This window comes from Giraffa tippelskirchi, chromosome 12, assembly GCF_054371585.1.
Source record: "Giraffa tippelskirchi isolate mGirTip1 chromosome 12, T2T-mGirTip1v1.2.pri, whole genome shotgun sequence".
Taxonomy (NCBI): domain Eukaryota; kingdom Metazoa; phylum Chordata; class Mammalia; order Artiodactyla; family Giraffidae; genus Giraffa; species Giraffa tippelskirchi.
The window spans coordinates 23,483,401-23,507,544 of NC_137286.1; the positions used below are offsets into that span (position 1 = coordinate 23,483,401).

A 24,144-nucleotide genomic window follows, 5' to 3' on the forward strand; every position below is an offset into this window, starting at 1 on the left:
CGTTTACTCAGGGGAAAGCGCGAACGCAGTCCCCCACTACCACAAATTATGCAGTCGAGTTTCCCACATTTGGGGAAATCGCAGGGGTCAGCACACCCGAAGTGCAATGGGTGAGCCTCGCCCTGGGAAAACCACCTTCGTGATCATGGTATCTCCTCTGCCAGGTAAGTATGAATTGTCACCCACCCACCGCCCAGCACCCTCGAGCTCGCCCCACTCTGCACGCACGGTCACTTCCCTCGCGCCACCTCCGCACACTCAGCCTCTGCTCGTCCCTCGGCCCGGCCTCGCCCACCCGGGGAACAACCTCAGGAACCTCCGCGTGTCCACACGCAGGACGCCGAGGCCCGGGCGGAGCGGGACCAGCAGCCTCTGCGCGCCGCTCATCTGCATACGACACGCCCCCTATGCCCGTTGCGTGACCAACCAATCCCCAACCCAGACAAGCTGCCTTGAGGTTTCTGGGCCCCAGGGTATGGGCGCGCAGCGAGAAGACGCGACCTGGAGGGGGAGCCCGGGAAAACAGGAGTTCTGGGCGGCCGGAACCCCGCATTTGAGAGTGAGGGTGTGAGTCGCGGCTCCGTTCTAGTCTCACCGTCCGGTTTTGTTTTCACAGCCAGACCGAACTCATCCCCACTGGGCATGGTTATTGTTGGGGAATTCCAAACAATTTTTTAGACAGTAATGAGACATTTTATGTCCCAGCTACTCTGCCCACTGAGAGTCTACCCCTACCCTGGAATCTTAGTAACTTGGATGACCAATAGAATGAGGCCCCAGTGACTTTCAGGAGATTCTGAGGCTAGGTCAGCAGAAGACTTGCAGCTTCCTTCTGTGTCTCTGAGAACCTTGTGTGGCAGACTTGAGCTGTCAGTAAGAAGGCTGACAACTCTGGGGCTGCCATACTGTGAGGAAGCTGCTGCTTTACAACCTGACTCTTCTCCCTTCCTAGGGAGAGAGTAAAGATAGAGGTAGGCCACTCTAAATTGGTTGATGGCAGGTCTAAGAGGCAAAGGAACTTACTAAGATTGTCTTGGGTGCCTGAAAGAGGAGCAGATCTCTACCCCTGCCTGCAAAGTCTTAAAAGGTTATACAAAGACCTTAACGGGTTGTCAGGTATACCGTTCAGTTCAGTTCAGCTCAGCTCAGTCGTGTCCAACTCTTCGCGACCCCATGAACCACAGCACGCCAGGCCTCCCTGTCCATCACCAACTCCCGGAGTTTACCCAAACCCATGTCCATCGAGTCAGTGATGCCATCCAACCATCTCATCCTCTGTCGTCCCCTTCTCCTCCTGCCCCCAATCCTTCCCAGCATTAGAGTCTTTTCCAATGAGTCAACTGTTCGCATGAGGTGGCCAAAGTATTGGAGTTTCAGCTTCAACATCAGTCCTTCCAATGAACACCCAGGACTGATCTCCTCAGATGGTCTCAACAACACCTTACTTCCTCAAGGTATTTTTCTTGGGATAGCTCCCACTGTGGGAGCAGTAGGCAGAGGGTACATTCTAAGGACAGGGGAATGGTTGCCTGAGTCCAGCTCAAAGACCAGTGGTCACAGCCTACCGATCATCTCCTTGAACAGAAGACCAAAGTTTTGTCTCCAATCTTTTCGTGGTTGGAGAAGTAGGATCCCACAAGCCAAGAGCCATGCATGGAAAAGGGACACACTTAGGTTTCAGTCCCAAACTGTGACCCCAGACATTGCGGAAGAGAGAAATCCCTTCCCAAACTGCAGATTTGGATTAAAATAGATGAGTGTTTTTGTTTCAAAGCTCTTAACTTTTGGGGTGATTTTTTTGGGGGGTGATATTTTTGTGCAGCAATAGATGGAAGAGGGAGACAGAAGTAAGCAAACAAGTAACATGAAGTAGAAGGGGGAAAAGTGGATTGAGAGATAGAGAAGACACGACGGAGAGCAGGGGTTGGGGTTGAGGGCTTACAGGGAAAGCCTCTCTGTTTCAGTTTGCTATATACTTCTGCTTCCCTTTGCTTGCTTGTCATTAGCGCATGTAACCACCAAAAACTGACAGGCTCAGTCCCTGAGTTTACTTGTTCTGTTACGAGTCCTAGAATCAAAACCAACTCCTTAGCATTTCCAATTCTTAGTTTTAAGTTTATGGGAGTAAATAAATAATGACTTAACTTTGTGGATCAGAATGAATATGGATGTAATTGAGGAGGGCCACAATTCTCAGAAAAAGAAAAATGGGTTTCCTAACAGGTGTCTCTTTCATGTCATTGTGACTCATGGCAGAGTATTGTACCTCCCAAGAGAGTTGGGTGGAACAATAGTTGAAAACCAGGGAAGGGAGTTCCCTGACAGTCCAGTGGTTAGGACTCCTCCCTTTCAGGGCAGTGGGTCTCGGTTCAGCCCCTGGTCGGAAAACTAAGATCCCACAAGCCAAGAGGCATAGTCCCAAAACAAACAAAACCAGAGAAACGAGTGGTACATTACCCTACAAGATTTCAAAGCACAGAAAGAGCATAAGCAAAGGGAGAATCTGAAAAGGTATCACAGCAATCGTACAGTTGGAGTTACCATAAGTACAGCATCTCATGGCTGAAAGGAATCCTAAAGGATCTTTCTACCTAGTTACTGACCCACCCATTGCTTGTAGATGGATTTTGAAAGACAGGTAGGGTTTGGATGGTGCTTGCACTGCAGGGAGCAGAGGCTAAGTCGCAGGGCAAGGCCAAAATAAAATTTAAAACTTTGTATTCGCCAGTATTATATACTTGACTCAAGCACTGTACTATTTGCAAAGTGGAAGAAGTTTGTACCTTGCCCTGGTTTACTTTCTTCAAGGTTAGAATCTTGACTTTTTTTCCCTTTAAGTTTCGCTTGGTTTAGTTGTGTATCTTGAAGCAGGTATGTGTTGAAGTAGTTGATGGAGATGCTAACTCAGGAAGACACTACGAATAAAGCGATCGCTTTTAAATTGACTGCGGAAATCTTATTACTTAAGTATTTAATGGGGGTCGGGGGAGGGAAAGGTCCTCATAATAACCATGCCCAGTGGGGATGAGTTCGGTCTGGCTGTGAAAACAAAACCGGACGGTGAGACTAGAACGGAGCCGCGACTCACACCCTCACTCTCAAATGCGGGGTTCCGGCCGCCCAGAACTCCTGTTTTCCCGGGCTCCCCCTCCAGGTCGCGTCTTCTCGCTGCGCGCCCATACCCTGGGGCCCAGAAACCTCAAGGCAGCTTGTCTGGGTTGGGGATTGGTTGGTCACGCAACGGGCATAGGGGGCGTGTCGTATGCAGATGAGCGGCGCGCAGAGGCTGCTGGTCCCGCTCCGCCCGGGCCTCGGCGTCCTGCGTGTGGACACGCGGAGGTTCCTGAGGTTGTTCCCCGGGTGGGCGAGGCCGGGCCGAGGGACGAGCAGAGGCTGAGTGTGCGGAGGTGGCGCGAGGGAAGTGACCGTGCGTGCAGAGTGGGGCGAGCTCGAGGGTGCTGGGCGGTGGGTGGGTGACAATTCATACTTACCTGGCAGAGGAGATACCATGATCACGAAGGTGGTTTTCCCAGGGCGAGGCTCACCCATTGCACTTCGGGTGTGCTGACCCCTGCGATTTCCCCAAATGTGGGAAACTCGACTGCATAATTTGTGGTAGTGGGGGACTGCGTTCGCGCTTTCCCCTGAGTAAACGTGGTTCATGAAGAACAGACGAGAGAGTTAGTAGTTTTACAGCCCACCAGCTTCTATTGGTTGACGGTGTTTGTGCTTGCTGTCCTTACTTTTTTCTGGGCCTTTAATGTGCTGTGTATTTGCCGTTTTGGCTATGTACGCTATTGCAGCGCGGGGCCCGCTGTTGCGCTTAAAAGGTTCAGCTAGGAAATCTTGTCGGTCGTTGTTGGCGATTACGGATGGTTATTACATTCCAGCTTACTGTAGGTTTTTCCCCAGCAACTTCAGCGCCGTCTGGGCAAGGGGGAACAGAGTCTCTGTTGAATTTGCAGCAGTTTGAGTAGGTATTCCCAAAAAAGGTTTTTCCAACCCAAGTGATGATTGCGCGTGATCACTCATCTTCGAGCCAAACATTCGCGGAGGGGAACTCAAGTCGGTGAGCCAGCCTTAGGCACTTTCACTAGGAACCAAGTTAGTGGAGGTGACGGAATCCCAGTTGAGCTATTTCAAACTCTAAATAGATGATGCAGTGAACGTGCTGGCATAGCAAACTTGGAAAACTCAGCAGTGGTCACAGGACGGGAAAAGGTCAGTCTTCAATTTCAATCCCAAAGAAAGGCAAGGCCGAAGAATGCGCGAACTACCGCACAAGTGCACTGATCTCACACGCTGGTAAAGTAATGCTCAAAATTCTCCAAGCCAGGCTTCAGCAGTAAGTGAACCGTGAACTGCCAGATGTTCAAACTGGATTTAGAAAAGGCAGAGGAACCAGAGGTCAGATTGCCAACATCCGGTGGGTCATCGGAAAAAGCAAGAGTTCCAGGAAAAACATCTACTTCTGCTCTATTGACTATGCCAAAGCCTTTGACTGTGTGGATCACAACGAACTCTGGAAGATTCTTAAAGAGATGGGAGTACCAGACCACCTGACCTGCCTCCTGAGAAATCCGTATGGAGGTCAGGAAGCAACAGTTAGAACTGGACATGGAACAACAGACTGGTTCCAAATCGGGAAAGGAGTAGAGAAATATCACTAACCTCAGGTATCCAGATGACACCACCCTTATGGCAGAAAGCGAAGAACTAAAGAGCCTCTTGATGAAAGTGAAAGAGGAGAGAAAAAGTTGGCTTAAAACTCAACATTCAGAAAACTAAGATCGTGGCATCTGGTCCTATCACTTCATGGCAAATAGATGGGGAAACCATGGAAACAGTGACAGGCTTTATTTTGGGGGGGCAGGCGGGGGCAGCTCCGAAATCACTGCAGATGGTGACTGCAGCCATGAAATTGAAAGACGCTTGCTCCTTGGAAGAAAAGTTATGACCAACCAGACAGCATATTAGAAAGCAGAGACATTACTTTGCCAACAAAGGTCCCTCTCGTCAAAGCCATGGTTTTTCCAATAGTCATGTATGGGTGTGAGAGTTGGACTATGAAGAAAGCTGAGCGCCAAAGAATTGAACTGTGGTGTTGGAGGAGACTCTTGAGAGTCCCTTGGACTGCAAGGAGATCCAACCAGTCCATCCTAAAGGAGATGAGTCCTGAATATTCATTGGAAGGACTGATGCTGAAGCTGAAAGTGCAATTCTTCGGCCACCTGATGTGAAAAACTGACTCACTGGAAAAGACCCTGATGCTGGGAGAGACTGAAGGCGGGAGGAGAAGGGGACGACAGAGGGTGAGATGGTTGGATGGCATCACTGACTCAATGGACATGGAGTTTGAGTAAACCCCGGCAGTTGGACAGGGACATCCGGCGTGCTGCAGTCCACGGGGTCCCCAAGAGTCAGACACGACTGAGCGACTGAACCGAACTGAACTGAATAGGTGTTAGAGGTTATACTAAGCAGATCAGAGGAAGACAAATATAATGTCTATAAAATTACTTACTGTTTCAGTCGTGCCCGACTCTGCGACCGCATGGACTGCAGCACGCCAGGCTTACCTGTCCTTCACAGTCTCCCAGAGTTGCTCAAACCCACGTCCGTTGAGTCGGTGATGCCATCCAACTAGCTCATCATCCTCTGTCACCGCTTTTCCTCCTGCCTTCAATCTTTCCCAGCATCAGGGTCTTTTCCAGTGAGTCAGCTCTTCGCATCAGGTGGCCAAAGTATTGAAGCTTCAGCTTCAGCGTCAGTCTTTCCAATGAACATTCAGGGTTGATTTCATTCAGGATTGACTCGTTTGATCTCCTTGCAGTCTAAGGGACTCTCTCAAGAGTTTTTTCCAACACCACAGTTCAAAAGCATCAATTCCTCAGCACTCAGCTTTCTTTACCGTGCAACTCTCACATCCATACATGACTACTGGAAAAACCACAGCTTTGACTAGACGGCCCTTTGTCAGCAAAGGACAGACAAAGGAGTCGAATTGATTCCACGACTTTCAGTCTATGGTGACTTTAAGGATGTCAAGAAGTGGCAAGAGCAGAAATTGAGTCAAAAGTAGCTATTGTCTGAGGCATAGGAATGAGGTGAAAGATGCTGCGCTGGTTTGGGGCTACACTGATTGAATTGCAACAGGCGGAGGTATCTAGCCAAGCAAGTGGCAATGCGGCAACGTATGAGAGGAAAGGGCAAGGATTAAATAAAACAGAGTAGTCATCTGAATTGGATCATTAAGAGGGGACACTTGTCCCTAAGGGAGCAGAAACTTGAGTATAGGCTGGTAGAGAAACAGAAGAAACGGTCTCACAGTCAAGACGCCGTCATCTATCTCATCTCACCTATCCAGCGGATGTGTAAGGTAAGGGCCGAAGAAAGGTCGGGACTAAGAAGAGGTCAAGAAAGGCAAATTAGGAAGTAAGTAATGACAGCTTAGCAACTTTTTGGAAAACAGACGAGGGCGGAAGTCAGACTGAGAAGGGAGAACTGTGAAAGCAAGGCAGTTGCGCGTGAAAAAAAGGCAGAAGGGTTTCAGGCGACGAGGTTGGAGGGACGTCGAATGCTAGTGTCTGGAGACCTACTGGCCCTGATCTAAGGCTACAAGTCCCTCAGCATATAGATTTCTGCTTTTTCACGTCACAACGTGAAACACGGCACGTAGAGTGTTCATCTCACATACTTATGAGGGTGCTGACTGCAACTTCTAGTAATAAGGTAGCGGTTTCCTATGTTCCAAATAGGAACATATTTCTGTTGCAAAGGGCAGCAGCAGGACTTCGGGACCCGCCTGCCGTACCAGCCCTCCGCTGGGAATATCCGCGCAGGCGCGCATGAAGGACTCGGAAGTGCGGGCGGAAGTTGGGGCGGAAGTTATGTCGGAGCACTTTAGGGAAGGGACCTGCAGAGTAAACAGTTACTCGGCAGACGCCTGTGGGTGGTATCGGAGAGGCCGGCCACCATGAACCGCCTCCAAGACGACTATGACCCATACGCAGTTGAGGAGCCTAGCGACGAGGAGCCGGCTTTGAGCAGGTGGGCCCCTGCCCCGTCCCGTCCCCCTGCCCCTCCCCGGCCCCCGAGGCTTCGGACCAAGGTCAGCCCTCAGCCTCCCGACTCGCTGCGCTTGCCGGGCCCGTGCGGATACTCCGTCCAGCGGTTCGGGACCCTTTCACACCCCGCTGTCGTCTGTGGGACTCCGCCAGGGGTCTGGGGAGGTCTTGCAGTCACGGGGGAGGCAAGATCGAAATTGGCGCAGGGAAGGGCCATAGTCCATATTCTGGAATTACGCGTAAGATTCAAAAGCCGTGAGGTCGAATTCTGCTTCTGCAGCTTACCAGCACTGTGACGGAGGGCAAGTCCCTTATCGTCCGTTTCTCGTTTATTAAAAAGGAAGTATAATAAGCCTATCGCGAGTTTCTTGTAAGGCACTTGGGACTTACTGTGAATTGAACATCATGAACATTAAACTGCCAGAAATTAGAGGATAATTAACCTTTTTTTTTTTGAGCATCTATTGTATGCTTGCTGTGGGCAACAGAGATCAGACATAAGATTTTTGCCTTCTATAGGTTTAACGGTAAAGTAGGAGACATAAGATATGTATCTTGCGAGATATATGTCTCGGAAATAAACGTGTATTGCAGAAGAGCGCTGTAGAAAAAGATGACCTGGGATAGTTACAGATGAAGTTCCATGGGAATTTCCAGAAGAGAGGGATTAATCCTACCTGGGGGAAACTTGCAATTATGTTGACTAGAGATTTCCAGGCAAGTTTAACCATTTTTAAAGCTGTCAGCAGATCCTGTTGATAAACTTGAAAACGTTCTGTCCGACTAGTTTTCTGTGAAACTGTTTTTCCTTTAATCACAGTGCTTCCTCATACTATCCTGGGGAGGGTTTATAGGCATGGGAGATCAGACTGCTGTGAAGATTTCTGTTGTGGGAAGTGAGGATGAATTCCAGTATTCCCTTATGAAGAGTTTCACTTATGGGCCCAGTCTGTGAAAGTAGGCCTCAATTAGTAATTCAGTTTGATTGGTTTCAGTGTTTCCGGAACTTGAGTTATTCTTCCATTATCATCCCCATATTCACCCTTGTTATTATTTATTTAATATTTTTCTTTAAGTCAATTAACATTTTTCTAGTTAAATGTCTTCTTTTTTTTTTTGGCGCACAGTTTGTGGGATCTTAGTTCCCTAACTGGGGATTGAACCTGGGCCCCCAGCAGCGGCAACATAGAGTCCTAACCACTGGATCACCAGGGAATTACCATGTAGTTAAATATTTGTAAGGAGACTTTATATTCCTGTGATAGTTGCCACTGGTAAGGTAACTGTAAATATAAATACTTTGGAAACAAAACAATGTTATTAGGCGGTATTGCCTGCTGAATCCAATGCTTATTTTCAAAAGGGAGATTGTGTTAGAGAGGTGTTTAAGAGGTGTCTGTCAGGATTTGATTTTACCCTATCTAGAAGTGAATCGGTTACTACCTGTTACTGTTCCATGGAGGCTTGCAGAACACATGAGTCTCCCGAGCAAGAGACACCTGACAGGAGAGCAGGCAGTCTGATCATCACGTTTGTGTTGGTTGCTCTTGCTTCCAACTCCTATCTATAGGAGTTACATGGAGAGGCCCAGATGGCTGCTACAGGTTCAGTGGGTTGATATCATAGCTGAGGACCACTTGGGCTTGGAGAATGCACCTTTTACAGTAGGCAGTAAATATGTCACTAGATGCCAGTAACCCCTCTTCCCACATCCCAGTTGTGACAATCAAAAATATCTCTAGCTATGCCAGATGTTCCCTAGAAGGCAAAATTGCTCCCAGTTGAAGAGTACTGTGGTAGTTCAAGGGTAATAGTGAAAGATAAGGCTGAAAAGATGAGTTGAAACCAGATCGTGGAAAATTCTTTTGAATGCTGTACTCAGAGTTTTGGTCATGGATGATTTTCTTTTGGATTTGGGTAGTGATGTGATAAGAGTTCTTTAGGAATAACATGCTGGCATCAGGGTTCAGGGTGGAAGGAAGCAGAAGAGTTTTGAGACCTGGAGATCCTTAGGCCATGGTGGTACAGGCAGAGATAAAAGAACCTGAGTGAATATAGAGGTGATGGAGAAAGGGAGCATGCTGGTCAAGATGGGGAATCTTCTTGGGAGTAAAATCTGGATAAGGCCTCTGTCATTAGCAAAATTGATTGGCATGAGTTGTATTCTTATTTACCTTCTTCTGGTGTATTAACAGAAGAGAAAAATAGTGAAGCAAAACTCATGAATAGTCTGTAACTGTTCATCAGACCATGAATAATTGAACATTATATATGTACTATTGAGTGTATTAGAAATGTCTTAGGCATTTCATCTTGATAACATTTCATTTCTTCTGATACTTGGTTTGATTCCATACTGCTATTGATGGGGAAACCCAGGCACAAAAGGCCAAATTGGCATAAATTGCTCAGGAGAATTTGGAATATAATTTAGGTCTGTCTCTTTTTATAGTTCTCTGTAGCACTGTGCCTTTTAAACTATGATATTTACTTACTGTCTGTTAACATTTTGTGTGGATATATTAGCTATCTGTTACATATATTAAGTTTTATCTAAGTGTCCAGAGTTTAAAACAAACGCCCAGTAAAATTTTCATTGCTGATGGAATTACGAATTGGTGCAATACACTTGGAAAGTAGTGTGATAATTCCAGAAGTCAGAAAGATGTTTGTGTCTAATTTTAGACGTTTAACCTAAGGAAATCAACAGAAGCAAAATTATACATACAGAGCTATTCATTGTATGTGTTTAATAGCAAGGACAAATAACAATACAGCATCTGCAAGAGGAAATGGTATGCAGACATTAAAAAATATGTTTGGAAATATGCAGAAATGGTTGAAGTGAGAAGAGCTGTATGTAATGACAGCTGAATCCAATGCAACCTTATAAAACTTAAAATTGTTGGGCAGTGGGATGATAGGTGTTTTAAGTTATTTTAATACTTTAATATTCATGTTCTTTGTGATTTAAATGTGTTCTAGTTCTGAAGATGAGGTGGATGTGCTTTTACATGGAACTCCTGACCAAAAACGAAAACTTATCAGAGAATGCCTTACTGGGGAAAGTGAATCCTCTAGTGAAGATGAATTTGAAAAAGAAATGGAAGCTGAATTAAATTCTACCATAAAAACAATGGAGGACAAGTTATCATCTCTAGAAACAGGTAAACTTTTAGTTACATTTTCACATAGATATTTTTCTAAGCTCCATAATGGCAGAGACCCTTATTTGCATTCTGTTGTGTCCCCAGCACTTTCAGTCAGTGCCCAGTAAACATGTCGTGAGTGAATAAATAAATGCACTTGGCAACCTGAGCATAGTTTTCTTTCATTGCTAGTGCAGAATTTTCCTGTGGTGCTGGAAAGAGACAGTAAGCATTGTTTACTTATATGATTTCCTTTTGTATTTTTTACCGTAGAATAAAGAAAGAAAGACGCATTAGCTTATAGAAGTACTTTTTAGGTTATATAGCACTAATATAGCAGATTGAGTAATGTGTCATAAATTCCTGTCTTATTTTAGTAAGTAATGAAATACACTTGATTTTGATGCTTGGTCTGTTATGTAAAATGTACCTGACTTGAAAACTGTTTGTGAAAGTAGGACTCCTCACCACTGGTTTCCATGTTGTTATTCTATATATTAACTGTTAAGAATTGAAAGCATATATGATAATGATAAAAGCAAAGGCAGATATTAATTAAGAGGAAGAATTAGGGATGCAGGCGTATGATGACATAAGTGTAGATAATGTCATGGCACTAGGCACGACTGAAGAGAGGAAGAACATGTCCTTGACTCATTCCTCCTGACTCTTTGTAGAGCTCTTATCCTCTTTTTTCTAAAGTCCCTTAAAACAAGATGTTTATTTCCTGTTCTCTACAGTAGACTGCATGGCTGAAAGGTAGAGATATATATGCTGGTAACTTGAAAATATGGCTGTTTTGTTTAATTAGATGTGCTTTTATCATTATCACATGTGCTTTCAGTCTCTTTCTGGCAAGGGAAGGAGAATAATTTTCTCATGATTTGGAACACTTATTCAAGGACGAGGAGTTCTCTGTAATTGCATAGGGCACAGAAATCCAGTAAGTCACTGACTCCAGTAAGTCATTGACGTGAAAGTATTTTTCCACTGAAATGAAATTGGGAATGAGCCGATAGCAGTTTGAAGTGATGGAAGAATGTATGGAGTTTTTTATCTTGTCAATTCTGTATGTTTCAGTCTTTAAACTTCCTTTATGGTTTGACTAGGGTCTTCAGGAGATGGAGTAGTTGGCACAGCTCTGACAAAGTACTATGACAATATATATTTTGATTCTGATTCTGAAGATGAAGACAAAGCAGGTAAGGAACAGGTTTACCAGGTTTAGCAGTTATATTTTATGAAAGAAGTTTTACCTAGCAATTTAATATTAGGTTTTCTCTTTGAGTTTTATCTTTTAAGAAATTGCAAGCAGTTGATGTGAAAACAAAAGCAGGATTGTACATAGAACAGATGGAAACACACATACCTGAGGGCCTGGGACTAGGGCGGTGTGCAGAGGCATGTCCGGGGAGAGGAAGAGTCCTGATTCAGTATCTCTCTCCTCAAGGCTCTCGGCCTCCTTTTCCTTCAGGGTTCTTCAGCACAGCAGCATTTGCTTTCACAACTGTAGATAGTTTCTAGATTTTACTCTCTTGTAGAATTTTCCCTAAGTTGTTGCTTTTTAAAAAAAAATCAACCTGTCTGTTCTTTGAAATTGATTTTGTATAAGTTAAAAAAATTTTTTTTTGGCTGTAGCGTGTCTTCGTTGCTGCCTGCAGGCTTTCTCTAGTTGCGGTGAGCAGGGGCTACTCTTGGTTGCGGTAGTGGGCTTCTTATTGCAGTGGCTTCTCTTGTGGAGCATAGGCTCTAGGCACAGGCTGAGGCTTTAGCTGCTCTGCAGCACATGGGATCTTCCCAGACAAGGGATGGAAGTGGTGTCTCTTGCATTGCAAGGCAGATCCTTAACCACTGGACCACCAGGGAAGCCCCTGATTTTGTGTAAATTTTGAGCAAAGTTGAACATAATGACAAGAGCTAAAACTAACTTAATTATATCAGTAGTTATGATGGAATACATACATAACATATTTATAAGATAAATAAATGATTTTATATTTTTATATATTATTGCTTAAATACTGACCTGCTCAGGTAGGTCTAGTGTATGTAGATGATCATAGTAGTCCCCCCCTCACTCATTTTTGTTCCGATTTCAGTAGTATTTTATGTATGAGAACTTATGGAAAATATAAGACATCAAAAATAGTTTCTAAGGAATTCCCTGGTGGTCCAGTGGTTGAGACTCCATGCTTCCACTTCTGGAAGTCTGGGTTTGATCCCTGGTCTGGGAGCTAAGATTCTGCAAGCCAAGCAGTGCAGCAAAAAAAAAAAAAAAAAAGAAAAAATTTCTATTCTTGACTTGATTTGAGTGGCTTTTTTGAGACTCTGACTTCTCATTTGAACTCAGTTCTGAACTTTATTTGGAGGAATAGTTTAAAAAAATTTTTTTAGGAAAATAGAAAAAATGTATACTGTAGGAAATAGGATTCTTCATTTTATGTAAAAGAGGTGTGAATTTTAGACATGCTACTTAGCCATATTCTTAACATTTTCAAAATTAGCACAAGTGACCAAGAAAAAAAAGAAGAAACAACACAGAATTCCAACAAATGATGAATTACTATATGATCCTGAAAAAGATAACAGAGATCAGGCCTGGGTTGACGCACAGAGAAGAGGGTAAGAACTTAAATTTAATATTTCAAATCTTTAGGGAAAATGATTAAAAGATGATTTTCACTGTACTCAACGTTTTGAGTGTGTGTATGTTTATAGGGACTTTGCTGGTGGCTAAGATGGTAGAGGATCTGCCTGTAATGCAGGAGACCTGGGTTCAATATGCAGACGTGCATGAAGAAAGTTTGAGGAAAAAACTACTGAATATTTTGAAAATGAAAAGCAAATTTCAGTCAGGCCATTGGTTGTTTATTTATTTATTTTTATTTGACATATAGCATCATGGACTCAATGGACATGAATCTGAGCAAACTGGGCGATAGTGAAAGACAGGGAAGCCTGGTGTGCTGCAGTCCACGGGGGTCACAAAGAGTTGGACACGACTCAGCGACTGAACAGCAACAACCTAGTTGATTTACAGTGTTGTGCCAATCTCTGTTGTACAGCAAAGTGACTCAGTTATATACATATATACATTCTTTAGACCATTTATTTTTTAAAAACTGTTGTTGAATTCAAACTGCTGTAGCTAGTCAAGCCTCTCCCTTCAAGAAACAAAGCTGACTTTTTTCGAATAAGCAATATAAAATTACTTAGAGATTAGAAGTTTATATGGGAAATTCCCTGGGTGTCCAGTGGTTAGGACTCCACATTTCCACTGCAGGGTGCTCAGCTTCGATTCCTGGTTGGACAACTAAGATCCTGCATGCCTCAGCATGGCCAAAAGTAAAAAAGTTTATGTGGATTACGAGTGTTTTCTATTTGAATACTTGAATCATGTTTACAAATTTGACTTTTTAAAGTTGAGGTAAAATTCACATGACATAATGTTAACCATTTTGAAGTTAACAGTTCAGTGGCGTTTAGTGTGTTCACAGTGGTGTGCAACCACTACCTATGTTTATTTCAAACCATTTCCATCATTCCAAGAGGAAACTCCATACTCTATTTATTTCAAATTTGATTTCATAAAGATCGATTTACCATAAAAAGGAAAGCTGAACACTTATCACTATTACCTGCTGTTACCCTAGCCTGCCTGAGCTTCAGAATCACCTGGCGAGAGTGAAGTGCAAACCCGAGTCCTGCTCCAGGAGGTTTAGATACATCGAGGGCGGGGCCCAGGAATGTATGGTTGTCTAGTCCAGAGGGGATGTGATGCTATGTGGGTCTTTGTGCACCACCTTTTAGCTTCTACTCTCCCACTTTGTCCTTTTTTCCTCTCCCAGTTTCACCCATGCACCACTTACAGCTGCCTCTTGCATTTATGTGATGAGTATTTTTCACATCTACAGTGTGAAATGAACATTTTAAGTGCTGTGAGTGCTGTTGAAATAATTAAGGAGCTTATGATCTAGCTCCTGATTCTGGTAACAGAAGTTGTCAGTTACTTAAGATGGAATGTATTTTCATTGTTACATAATCTTGAGAAGTAACATCTTGGTATCTTATTCACATTCCTGTGTCAAGCAGTAGTTGCCTTTTAGGACCACAGAAACCCGCTTCAGATAATGAATTCAGTACATTTTAAGCACCACAAGGACAGTGATCATACCTGTCTTGTTCAGTGCTGTCTCCCAAGCATCTTGCACAGTGTCATATGGACACTCACTATGTGTTGAATGAATAATTTAGTTATTTTCTTGGGGTTTGAAATTTTTCAAGAATTTGGAGATATTTAACAACAATTATGAAATATATACCACATGTTCTCAGTATTTTTCCCCACAAAAAAGAGTTTAGGAAGTAATGCCAAATGATTTTGTGTTTTACAGTTCAGTTTTTTGATGTTTTCCATAAGCCCCTTTTAAGAATATATCCTTTTATACTTTAGTGTCTTTGTAAGTAGATTCATACTTTATTTTTTCAATCAGCACATATTTGTTGAGCACTTACTATATGCCAGACACTGTTCCAGACTCTTGAAATACAAAAGGGAACAAAACAGACTAAGATTCTTAGGCACTTAGAGCTTACAATGCTTGCTTTTTAAAAGTAGATTTATTGATGTGTGTGTGTTTAATTAGTAGACTTTTTTAGAATAATTTTAGATTCAAAGAAAAATCCAGCTGGTAATACAGAGAATTTCCTTATTACTACCCCCTACCAACAACAAGACGACCTGACCACTGGACTGCCGGCGAATTCCCCCAGATTTCCTTAGTTTTTATCCTGATATCCATTTTCTCTTCCAAGAGCCCATCTGGGATACCATGTTACATTTAGTTGTCATGTCTACTGAGACTTTTCTTGGCTATGAGTTTCTCAGACTTTCCTTGGTTCTGATGACTTTAACAGTTTTGAGGAGCATGGATCAGGAATATTGTGGGAGGCTCCTCTACTGGAATTTATCTAATGCTTTTCTCATAATCAGACTGGAATTAGAGGTTTTGGGGAGAAAGACCACAGCTGTTTTCATCACTTTGTATCGAGGACACATACTATCAAGCATGATTTAGTTTCTCAACTGTAAAGTTACTCTTTCCATACCTTTCTGATCCTTCTGTTTGGAAGGATGTCATTATATTTACCCTAGACTTAAGGAGTCTGGAGTTATGTTCCACCTCCTTGAGGGGAGAGTATCTTCATAAATTATTTGTAATTCTTAAGTATGGGAGATGTGTCTGTTCTCCCCCATTTATTTACATATTAAGTCATTTATGTCAGCATGGAGTCATGGGTATTTATTTATACTTTGCTTATAATTTAACACTATTTTATTTCAGTGCTCTAATTGTTTTGATTTCAGTCATCAGGGGCTCTTCGAATTGGCTCCTGTGCCCCTTTAACATACTTGTCTTGTGGATTTTTGGTTTTGTTTTTTCTTTTTGAGCAGCACCTTACTTTCTGGCACTACAAGATGTTCCAGGTCTACTTTATGTGCCCCGTTCCTAGAATTAACCGTTTCTCTAAAGGGTACTGATTTCTTTTATTGGAAGGCGGCATTAGAAAGGAAGATCTGGCTTTAATGTGTTTCACCCTTCCTCTTTCTTTTTCTGTTCTAGCTACCATGGTTTTGGAATACAGCGACCACATCAACAACAGCAGCCAGTTCCGAATAGTGATGCTGTCTTGAATTGCCCTGCCTGCATGACTACACTATGTCTTGATTGCCAAAGGTAACCGATAAAGGGTAACAACGTACACATACACACACACACATGAAAATAAAACCACTTAGTGGTCCTTGTTTAAATCTGAAATAGACTTTCGAGGTACTTAGGAATTTTGATAAAGTTCAGTCCTCACATATCCCTTGTGCTGCATGACTAATCTTTATACAAATGATTTTGGTTATATGTAGTCTATCTAGCTTTTCTAATAAAGTACTTGCCAGTGCTGATAAGGATTCAGTAAAGCTGCATATATGTTATAGGATGATGAAATCTCTCAAATAGCTCTTATTTTTTTTTCTATTGTGATAACATAAAATTTACTATTTTAAGCATTTAAAAATGTTGGTGTAAGAGTATTTCACTTGAATATTCAATTTATTGTCAGCTAGACCATTTAAGAATTAAAAAAAATCTTTTCCCAGATTTATTGAGATGTAATTGACATATACCATTGTATAAGCTTTAGGTATACAGTATACAGTGTCATGATTAGATATTCAAATATATTGCAGGATGATTACCACAATAAGGTTAGTTAACACAGCCATCACCTCACATAGTTCCCTTTTTTTTGTGGTGAAAACTTTTAAGATCTACTCTGAGCATTTTTCATGTATGTAAAACAGTGAGAGACTTGGGTTCAATCCCTGGGTTGGGAAGATCCCCAGGAGGAGGTCATGGCAACCCACTCAGTGTTCTTACCTGGAGAATCCCTATGGACAGAGGAGCCTGGTGGGTTACAGTCCATGCGATTGCAAAGAGTTGGAAACGACTGAGCAACTAAGCGCATGCACGCGTGCGCATACACACACGCACACATACACAAGTAAGCACAGTACATTGTTAACTATAGTCATCACGCTGTACATGCATCTCCAGAGCTTAATCATTATAACTGGAAGTTTGTATCTTTTGACCACCTTCATCCACCTACCCTCCCCCACTAACTTTATGAGTTCAATTTTTTTTTTTCAGATTCCACATATAAGTGAGATCATACACTATTTGTCTTTCTCTTTCTGATTTATTTCACTTAGCATAATTCCTTCAAGCTTCATCCATGTTGTTACAAATGGCAGGATTTTTTTCTTTTTTCCTTAAATGGCTGAATAATATTCTATTGTGTATATATACCGTATTTTCTTTATTCATTCATCAGAAGGCAATGGCACCCCACTCCAGTACTCTTGCCTGGAAAATCCCATGGACGGAGGAGCCTGGCGGGCTGCAGTCCATGGGGTCACTGAGTCGGACACGACTGAGCGACTCCACTTTCACTTTTCACTTTCATGCCCTGGAGAAGGAAATGGCAACCCACTCCAGTACTCTTGCCTGGAGAATCCCAGGGACAGGGGAGCCTGGTGGGCTGCCGTCTATACGGTCACACAGAGTCGGACACGACTGACGCGACTTAGCAGTAGCAGTCGATGGACATGTAAGTTGTTTCTACATCTTGGCTGTAGAATAATGCTGTGATGGGTTTTTGGGAGGAAGATCACTGAAGCAAAGTGCCATTTTCATCACATTATATCATAGGCAACAAGCTATCAACATGATTTATGGCTATTAATGTTGACCTTGATTGATCACCTGGCTGAGGTGAGGGCTCAGATATCTCTTTGAGATAGTATTTTCATTCCTTTTATACATTCCCAACAGTGGAATTGCTAGATCATATGACAGTTCTATTTCTAACTTTTTGAGGCTCCTCTGTACTGTTTTCTGTGGTGGCTGTACCAATTTACATTCCTACCAGTAGTACACAAGGGTTCACTTTTGTTATCTCTTGTCTTTTTGATCATATCTATTCTATGAGGTGGTATCTTACTGTAGTTTTGAGGTTATAATCTTACAGTAGTTTTGATATGTAGTTCCCTGATGGTTTGTGATATTGCGTACTTTTTTGTGTACCCGTTAGCCATTTGTATGTCTTTTTTGGAAAAATATCTATTCAAGTTCTTTGCCCACTTATTTGGAGAAGCAAATGGCAACCCACTCCAGTGTTCTTGCCTGGAGAATCCCAGGGACGGAGGAGCCTGGTGGGCTTCCGTCTATGGGGTCGCACAGAGTCGGCCACGACTGAAGCGACTTAGCAGCAGCCCACTTATTAATTGGATTTTTTTATATTGAGTTCTTATATATTTTGGAAATTAGTCCCTTATCAGATATTTGACTTGCAAATATTTTTTCCCATTCCATAGGTTGTCTTTTTATTTTGTTGATTGTTTCTTTGCTGCGCAGAAGCTTTTTAGTTTGATGTAGTTCCATTTGTTTATTTTTGCTTTTGTTGCTTGTGCCTTGGGTGTTAGCTCTAAAACATTGCCAAGACCAGTGTGGAGCTTTTTTTTATGTTTTCTTTTAGGAGTTTTATGATTTCAAATTTAACAGTTTAGTCTTTATTTCAAATTAATTTTTGTGAGTGGTGTAAGTTAAGGGTCCAATATCATTTTTTTAACTATGAATATCCAGTTTTCCCAATACTATTTATTGAAGAGATTGTCTTTTTCCCATTAAATATTCTTGACTCCTTTGCCAAATATTAGTTTATGGTATATGCATGGCTTTATTTCTAGGCTCTTGGTTCTTTTCTGTTGATCAATGAGTCTGTTTTTTATGCCAATCCCATACTGTTTTGATTACTGTAGCTTTGTAGCATAGTTAGAAATCAGGAAGTGTGATGCCTCTAGCTTTGTTCTTCTTTCTGAAGATTGTTTTGGCTATTTGAAGTCTTTTATGGTTCCATACAAATTTTAGAATTTTTTATGTTTCTATGAAAAATGCCATTGGAATTTTGATAGGGATTGCATTGAATCTATAAAATGGTTTTGCATAGCATGGACATTGTAGCAGTATTAATTCTTTCAGTCTATAAGCGTGGGATATCTTTACATTTATTTGTGTTTTCTTCAATTTCTTTCATCACTGTCATAGTTTTCAGTGGATAGATCCTTCACCTCCTTGGTGAAATTTATTCCTAAGTATTTTATTATTTTTATGTTATTGTGAATGAGATTGTTTTCTTAATTTCTCAGTTTGTTGTTAGTGAAAATGCAACAGATTTTTGTTGATTGCTTTTGTATCCTGAATCTTCACTGAATTTATTAGTTCTAACATTTTCTTGTTGGAATCTTTAGAGTTTTGTATACATAAAACTCTACAACTCATACATGTATACATCTTTGTATACATATGCTATGCTGTGCTATGCTAAGTCGCTTCAGTCGTGTCTGACTCTGTGCGACCCCATAGACGGCAGCTCACCAGGCTCCGCCGTCCCTAGGATTCTCCAGGCAAGAATACTGGAGTGGGTTGCCATTTGTTTCTCCAGTGCATGAAAGGGAAAAGTGAAAGTGAAGTCGCTCAGTCGTGTCCGACTCTTAGCGACCCCATGGACTGTAGCCTACCAGGCTCCTCCGTCCATGGAATTTTCCAGGCAAGAGTACTGGAGTGGGGTGCCATTGCCTTCTCTTTGTATATATGACATGATCTTATGTATGTTGTATACATAAGATCATGTCATCTGGAAACAGGGATAATTTTACTTCTTTCTTTTCTGTTTGGTTACCTTTTCTTAACCTGATTGCTTTGACTAAGATTTCTAGAAATATATTGAATAGGAGTGGTGAGAATGGACACTCTTATCTTGTTGCCTGTTTTAACCTTTTTTTTTTAACTTTAAACTTTTTATTTTGTTTTGGGGTATAGCTGATTGACGATGTTGTGGTAGTTTAAGATGAATAGCGAAGGGACTCAGCCATATATATATATATATATTTATCCATTCTCCCCCAAACCCCTTCCCATCCAGGCTTGCACATAACATTCAACAGAGTTCCCTGTGCTATATACAATAGGTCCTTGTTGGTTATCCATGTTAAATATAGCAGTGTGTACCTGACCTTCCAGTGTACAATTCAGTGACATGAACTACACTTACAATTGTACAGCCATCATGACTCTCCATTTCCAGAACTTTTTCATTACTCCAGACAGAAACTCTTTCCCCATTAGACAGTAATTCACCATTCTCCATCCCTACCTATCCCAGCCTCTGGTAATCTCTATTCTGCTTTCCTTTTGGATTGTTCTTTGCTAGTGTATAGAAACAGCAGATTTTTATGTTTTCATTTTGTACTCTGCAACTTTGCTGCATTAGTTTATTAGCTCTGATAGTTTTTTGTGTAATCTTTATAGAGTTTTAAACATATAATATCTTGTCATCTGTGAACAGAGAAGATTTGACTTCTTCCTTTCCAATTTGGATGCCTTTTATTTCTTTTTCTTACCTAATTGCACTTATTATAACTTTCAAGTTAGATAGAAGTGGTAAAAGCAGGTATTTTTTGTCTTGTTCCTTGTCTTAGAGGAACAGTTTTCAGTCTTTCATCATTGAGTATGATGTTAGCTATGAATTTTTCATATATGGCCTTTATTATATTGAGGAGGTTTCCTTCTATTAGTTTTTGGGTGTTTATGCATCAATTGACAAGATCATGTATTTTTTTTTATCCCCTTCATTCTGTTAATCCAAATATACTCTTGCCCTTTTCCTCTCCTTTTTTGTTCTAGTAGCCTTATAAATGTCTAACTTAACCTGTGTTCTAAATCAGGTTGCTGCTGCTGCTAAGTCACCTCAGTCATGTCTGACTCTGTGCGACCCCATAGACGGCAGCCCACCAGGTTAACTGAAACTAAATGATGATGCAGGTGGTAGATTTGTTCTCGTTACTGAGTAGCCACATGTAGTTTTACTAGCTAACTTGAGGTTTCTGATCATCTGCAACAATGAATTTTTGTACTCCCCATTTGAACTCTTAAGCTTTTTGTATATAAATTGACACCTAGAATAGGAAACAAAGACAAAGTAAAGTACCTTTGTACTTAAGTTGCTTCTCTTTTAAATTAAACCATGCTGCTATGTTACAGGATTCCTATACCCAAAAGAAGTTGCTTCATGATCTAACAGTAGAAATTGGTCTTGGTAAAAATTGTATTCCATATGAATATAGGATTCCAATATGGTGGAGTATAAGTTTTTTTGGTAATTTTTTGGCAATTTTTATGGTTTCACCTAGAGAAGCACCAGCCTGGTGGTTGGTGGAAGAGGAAAAGATCAGCATTTAGAACCAATGGAGGCATAACTTGACTTCACTGTTTTTAGCCAAATAGATATTTCTGTTGTATGAGGTTTAAGGGGGAGAAAAGGAAAGTAACTTACTAAGTCGAGGAAAGTAGGAAAACATTAAGTTATTTGAGGAGAACAAAGAAAGCATTATTTATTCTTTAGACTATTGGAGTAAAGCCAAGAGTGGGCATTATAAAGTCAGATACTCTTTAAGCTTTTAAAACTGTAGCTTTTACTAAAATAGTGACCAGAATGGCACCACCTGTAATGAGAGGAGGGCAGAGTCTCAGACCACAATAGGAAAAAATGCAGTCAAAGATTTTTTAAACATTACCTCTCAAGTTTCCAGCAACTTTTCTTGTCTTTCTGTGTTGGAAGAGCAAATCAAAAGCTTTTTTACTGAGGTAAAAGTTAGCTTTAGAGCAGTAGAATATATTCATTCTTTATTATCTATTTTTGTAACAGGTCCCTTCCTATTCTTAAAATAACTCTTTAAAAGTTTTTGAATTTCTTGTTTTGTTCTCATGTTTTAACTTTGGTTGGTGTTTCAGTAAGTTTTTGATAGTCTTAAATTTTTATCTAAATGTGTAACTATTAAAATAGAACATAAATCCAAATTCTCTGTTTCATTTTCCTCTTAGGCATGAATCATATAAAACTCAATATAGAGCAATGTTTGTAATGAATTGTTCTGTCAACAAGGAAGAGATTCTGAGATACAAACCCCCAGAGAACAGGAAGAAAAGGCGAGGCCATAAGAAGATGAGGTCTAACCAAGAAGGTGCTGTGGAGGAGGCAGAGACAGATGTGGAAGAAATCTATCACCCAGTCATGTGCACCGAATGTTCCACTGAGGTGGCGGTCTATGACAAGGATGAAGTCTTTCATTTTTTCAACGTTTTAGCAAGCCATTCCTAAATAGCCAAGTTGGCATTTAATTGCCCAATACTGTATACAACGCAAATACGCAGTTATATTCTTCTTGCCTACTTATCTCAAGTGACATTCTGAGTGGTTATTTGAGGAAACGGAGTTTTATCTTTATCTTTTTGAAAGAAAATGGTTATCTGCTTTCATTCCTCCCCTTCCTTTAAAGAAAAACAAAATTTCCCCAGTTCTGATGGGATTCATTATTCATTCCTTTTTTGATAGATATTTGGAATCTGGGGCTTTTTATTTATTAAAGCTCTCTAGAATTAAAATGTTCTAGAGTTACAGGTAACTTTTGTTTCAGAGTGTTACTTTCATTTTCTATTTTGGATATACCCTTGGTGTACTTAAACTGGACACTGTTTCCACACTTCTGTCTATATTGTTTTTGCTTAGAAGTATGTTTATTTCTCTTCTACCCCATAGGATAGAGTGAACAGTATTTAGTAACTGTTAAAGTTAGGTAGAGTTAGTATGGGGGTGCCTTGGGTAATTAACATAGGTCTTTCCTTAGAAGGATGGTACTTACCAGTATTCTAAACTTAAAGGATTAACATAGTAAAATAGAAATTTGTGGTAAGGAAGAGCAAACACTCCTCTAGCTTTAGACTTAAAAATTGTGTTGCTGTCTCTTGTGCTACCATTTATTTCAGAATTGCTGTTGCAAGCAACCAAGGTATGTTTGTTTTTGCTCTTAATAATAGAAAAATCGTTAGTGGCAGCTTGGAGGAAATTGCAGTGTAAGCATCTGTACTTTTTAGCTTTTTAAAAAAAATATGATTGGACTCTTTCCAAAACCAACATTAGGAAGCTCAGGGTCCTCTTGTTATTTTAAGAGATGTGATAGAGTGAAAAGAAATCAGGAAATAGGTTTTAATTCAGTCTCTGCCATGCTAATCTTTGGCAGGTCTGTTCCTGTGAGTGAGCTCCAGTTTTCTCATCTATTAAATGAAAAGATTAGAGAAGAGCAGTGATTTTCCACAGAGGTCAGGGCTTAACAGAACTTGAGGGGGACTTCTGCTTTCTTCCTTAGAGAATGATATACCTCCAGGAGGGAAAACATATCTTTTCCACCCCCCCTGCCTTTTGCATTTTCTAAAAGCTACACATAAAGTGAACTGGAACCAGTGATAGTGTGGTGTTTGTAGGAATTGGATGGAGGCAGAAGAATGACAAAGAATTTGCTTTTAGGAAATTTCCAGTGTCTTAATATCATAGTTGATCATTTTTGTGATATGCTGTTATCTATCCAGTTGAATTGTGGTGCTGGAGAAGACTCTTGAGAGTCCCTTGGACTGCAAGGAGATCCAACCGGTCAACCCTTAAGGACGTCAACCCTGAATATTCATTGGAAGGACTGATGTTGAAGCTGAAACTCCAATACTTTGGCCACCTGATGCGAAGAGCTGACTCATTTGAAAAGACCCTGATGCTGGGAAAGATCGAGGGCAGGAGGAGAAGGGGATGACAGAGGATGAGATGGTTTGAGCAAACTCCGGGAGATAGTGAAGGATAGGGAAGCCTGGCATGCTGCAGCCTGTGAGGTTGCGAAGAGTCAGACACGATTGAGCAACAACAATCCAGTTGAAAGCAATATGTATACTTTAAAATGTTTCAATATGTATGCTTTTAAATGTTTCAGTGTATATACTTTTAAATGTTTCAACATATTGCCAGATAATACATTACATAATAACACTACTAGTCTACTTATTTTAACCTTGTATTTATCTTACTGTAGCTTTTTAAGATTTCTTTCTGTCTTACTATCATTGTGCCAGGAGTCTGGGCATGGCTTAGCAATATCTTCTACTGAGGGTCCAAGAAGGTGGTAATCCAGTTGTTGGCCAGGTTGTATTCTCATCTGAAGGTTTGCCCAGGGAAGATTCCACTAACTGCTGCACTTCCAAGCTACTGCAAGTTGTGAGGTTGTGGTACCGAGGTTGCTGTTTTCTTGCTGGATGTAAGCCACCTGCTGCTGTCTAGAAGCCTCCTGCCAGGATGTATCTATGCTTCTGTTTTGTGTTTTCATGTATATCACTCATGAACCTTTTGTCCCCTGCAGTGGAAGCGTCGCAGTTTCTTAACCACTGGACCATCGAGGAAGTTCCTGTGATTGCTTCTTTTATGAGCCCCTT

At 41.3% G+C, this 24,144-nt stretch overlaps 1 protein-coding gene and 2 non-coding genes across 6 annotated transcripts; 2 read left to right on the plus strand and 1 right to left on the minus strand.

The window, feature by feature from the left end:
• Positions 1-8: 8 nt before the first annotated feature.
• Positions 9-172, minus strand: LOC145530752 (U1 spliceosomal RNA). The gene has a single exon (XR_014072051.1). It is a non-coding gene; the product is annotated as a U1 spliceosomal RNA (small nuclear RNA).
• A 3,138-nt stretch (positions 173-3,310) lies between these two features.
• On the plus strand, positions 3,311-23,704 carry EAPP (E2F associated phosphoprotein). Of its 4 annotated transcripts, none has more exons than XM_081547984.1 (7): positions 3,311-3,427; positions 10,053-10,234; positions 11,326-11,418; positions 12,721-12,838; positions 15,841-15,954; positions 21,718-21,857; positions 23,260-23,704. In XM_081547984.1, exons 2-7 carry the CDS (start codon positions 10,171-10,173, stop codon positions 23,472-23,474), a joined length of 744 nt encoding a protein of 247 aa, XP_081404110.1. In that variant the 5' UTR covers positions 3,311-3,427; positions 10,053-10,170; the 3' UTR covers positions 23,475-23,704. The 4 variants fall into 4 exon arrangements, with proteins under 4 accessions (XP_081404110.1, XP_081404108.1, XP_081404109.1 ...); XM_081547982.1 differs by lacking the exon at positions 3,311-3,427 and adding an exon at positions 6,906-7,050; XM_081547983.1 differs by lacking the exons at positions 3,311-3,427; positions 23,260-23,704 and adding an exon at positions 6,906-7,050 and having other exon boundaries at positions 21,718-22,298.
• Positions 3,484-3,647, plus strand: LOC145530753 (U1 spliceosomal RNA). Its single transcript, XR_014072052.1, has one exon. It is a non-coding gene; the product is annotated as a U1 spliceosomal RNA (small nuclear RNA).
• Positions 23,705-24,144: the final 440 nt, after the last annotated feature.

Bases quoted from the DNA above. Each gene is read 5' to 3' on its own strand.
- EAPP (XM_081547982.1), top strand. From the start codon at position 6,977: ATGAACCGCCTCCAAGACGACTATGACCCATACGCAGTTGAGGAGCCT. The intron at 15,955-21,717 runs GTAACCGATAAA...TTTTCCTCTTAG, and splicing joins CTATGTCTTGATTGCCAAAG to GCATGAATCATATAAAACTC. The intron at 21,858-23,259 runs GTGCTGTGGAGG...TTATCTATCCAG, and splicing joins GATGAGGTCTAACCAAGAAG to TTGAATTGTGGTGCTGGAGA.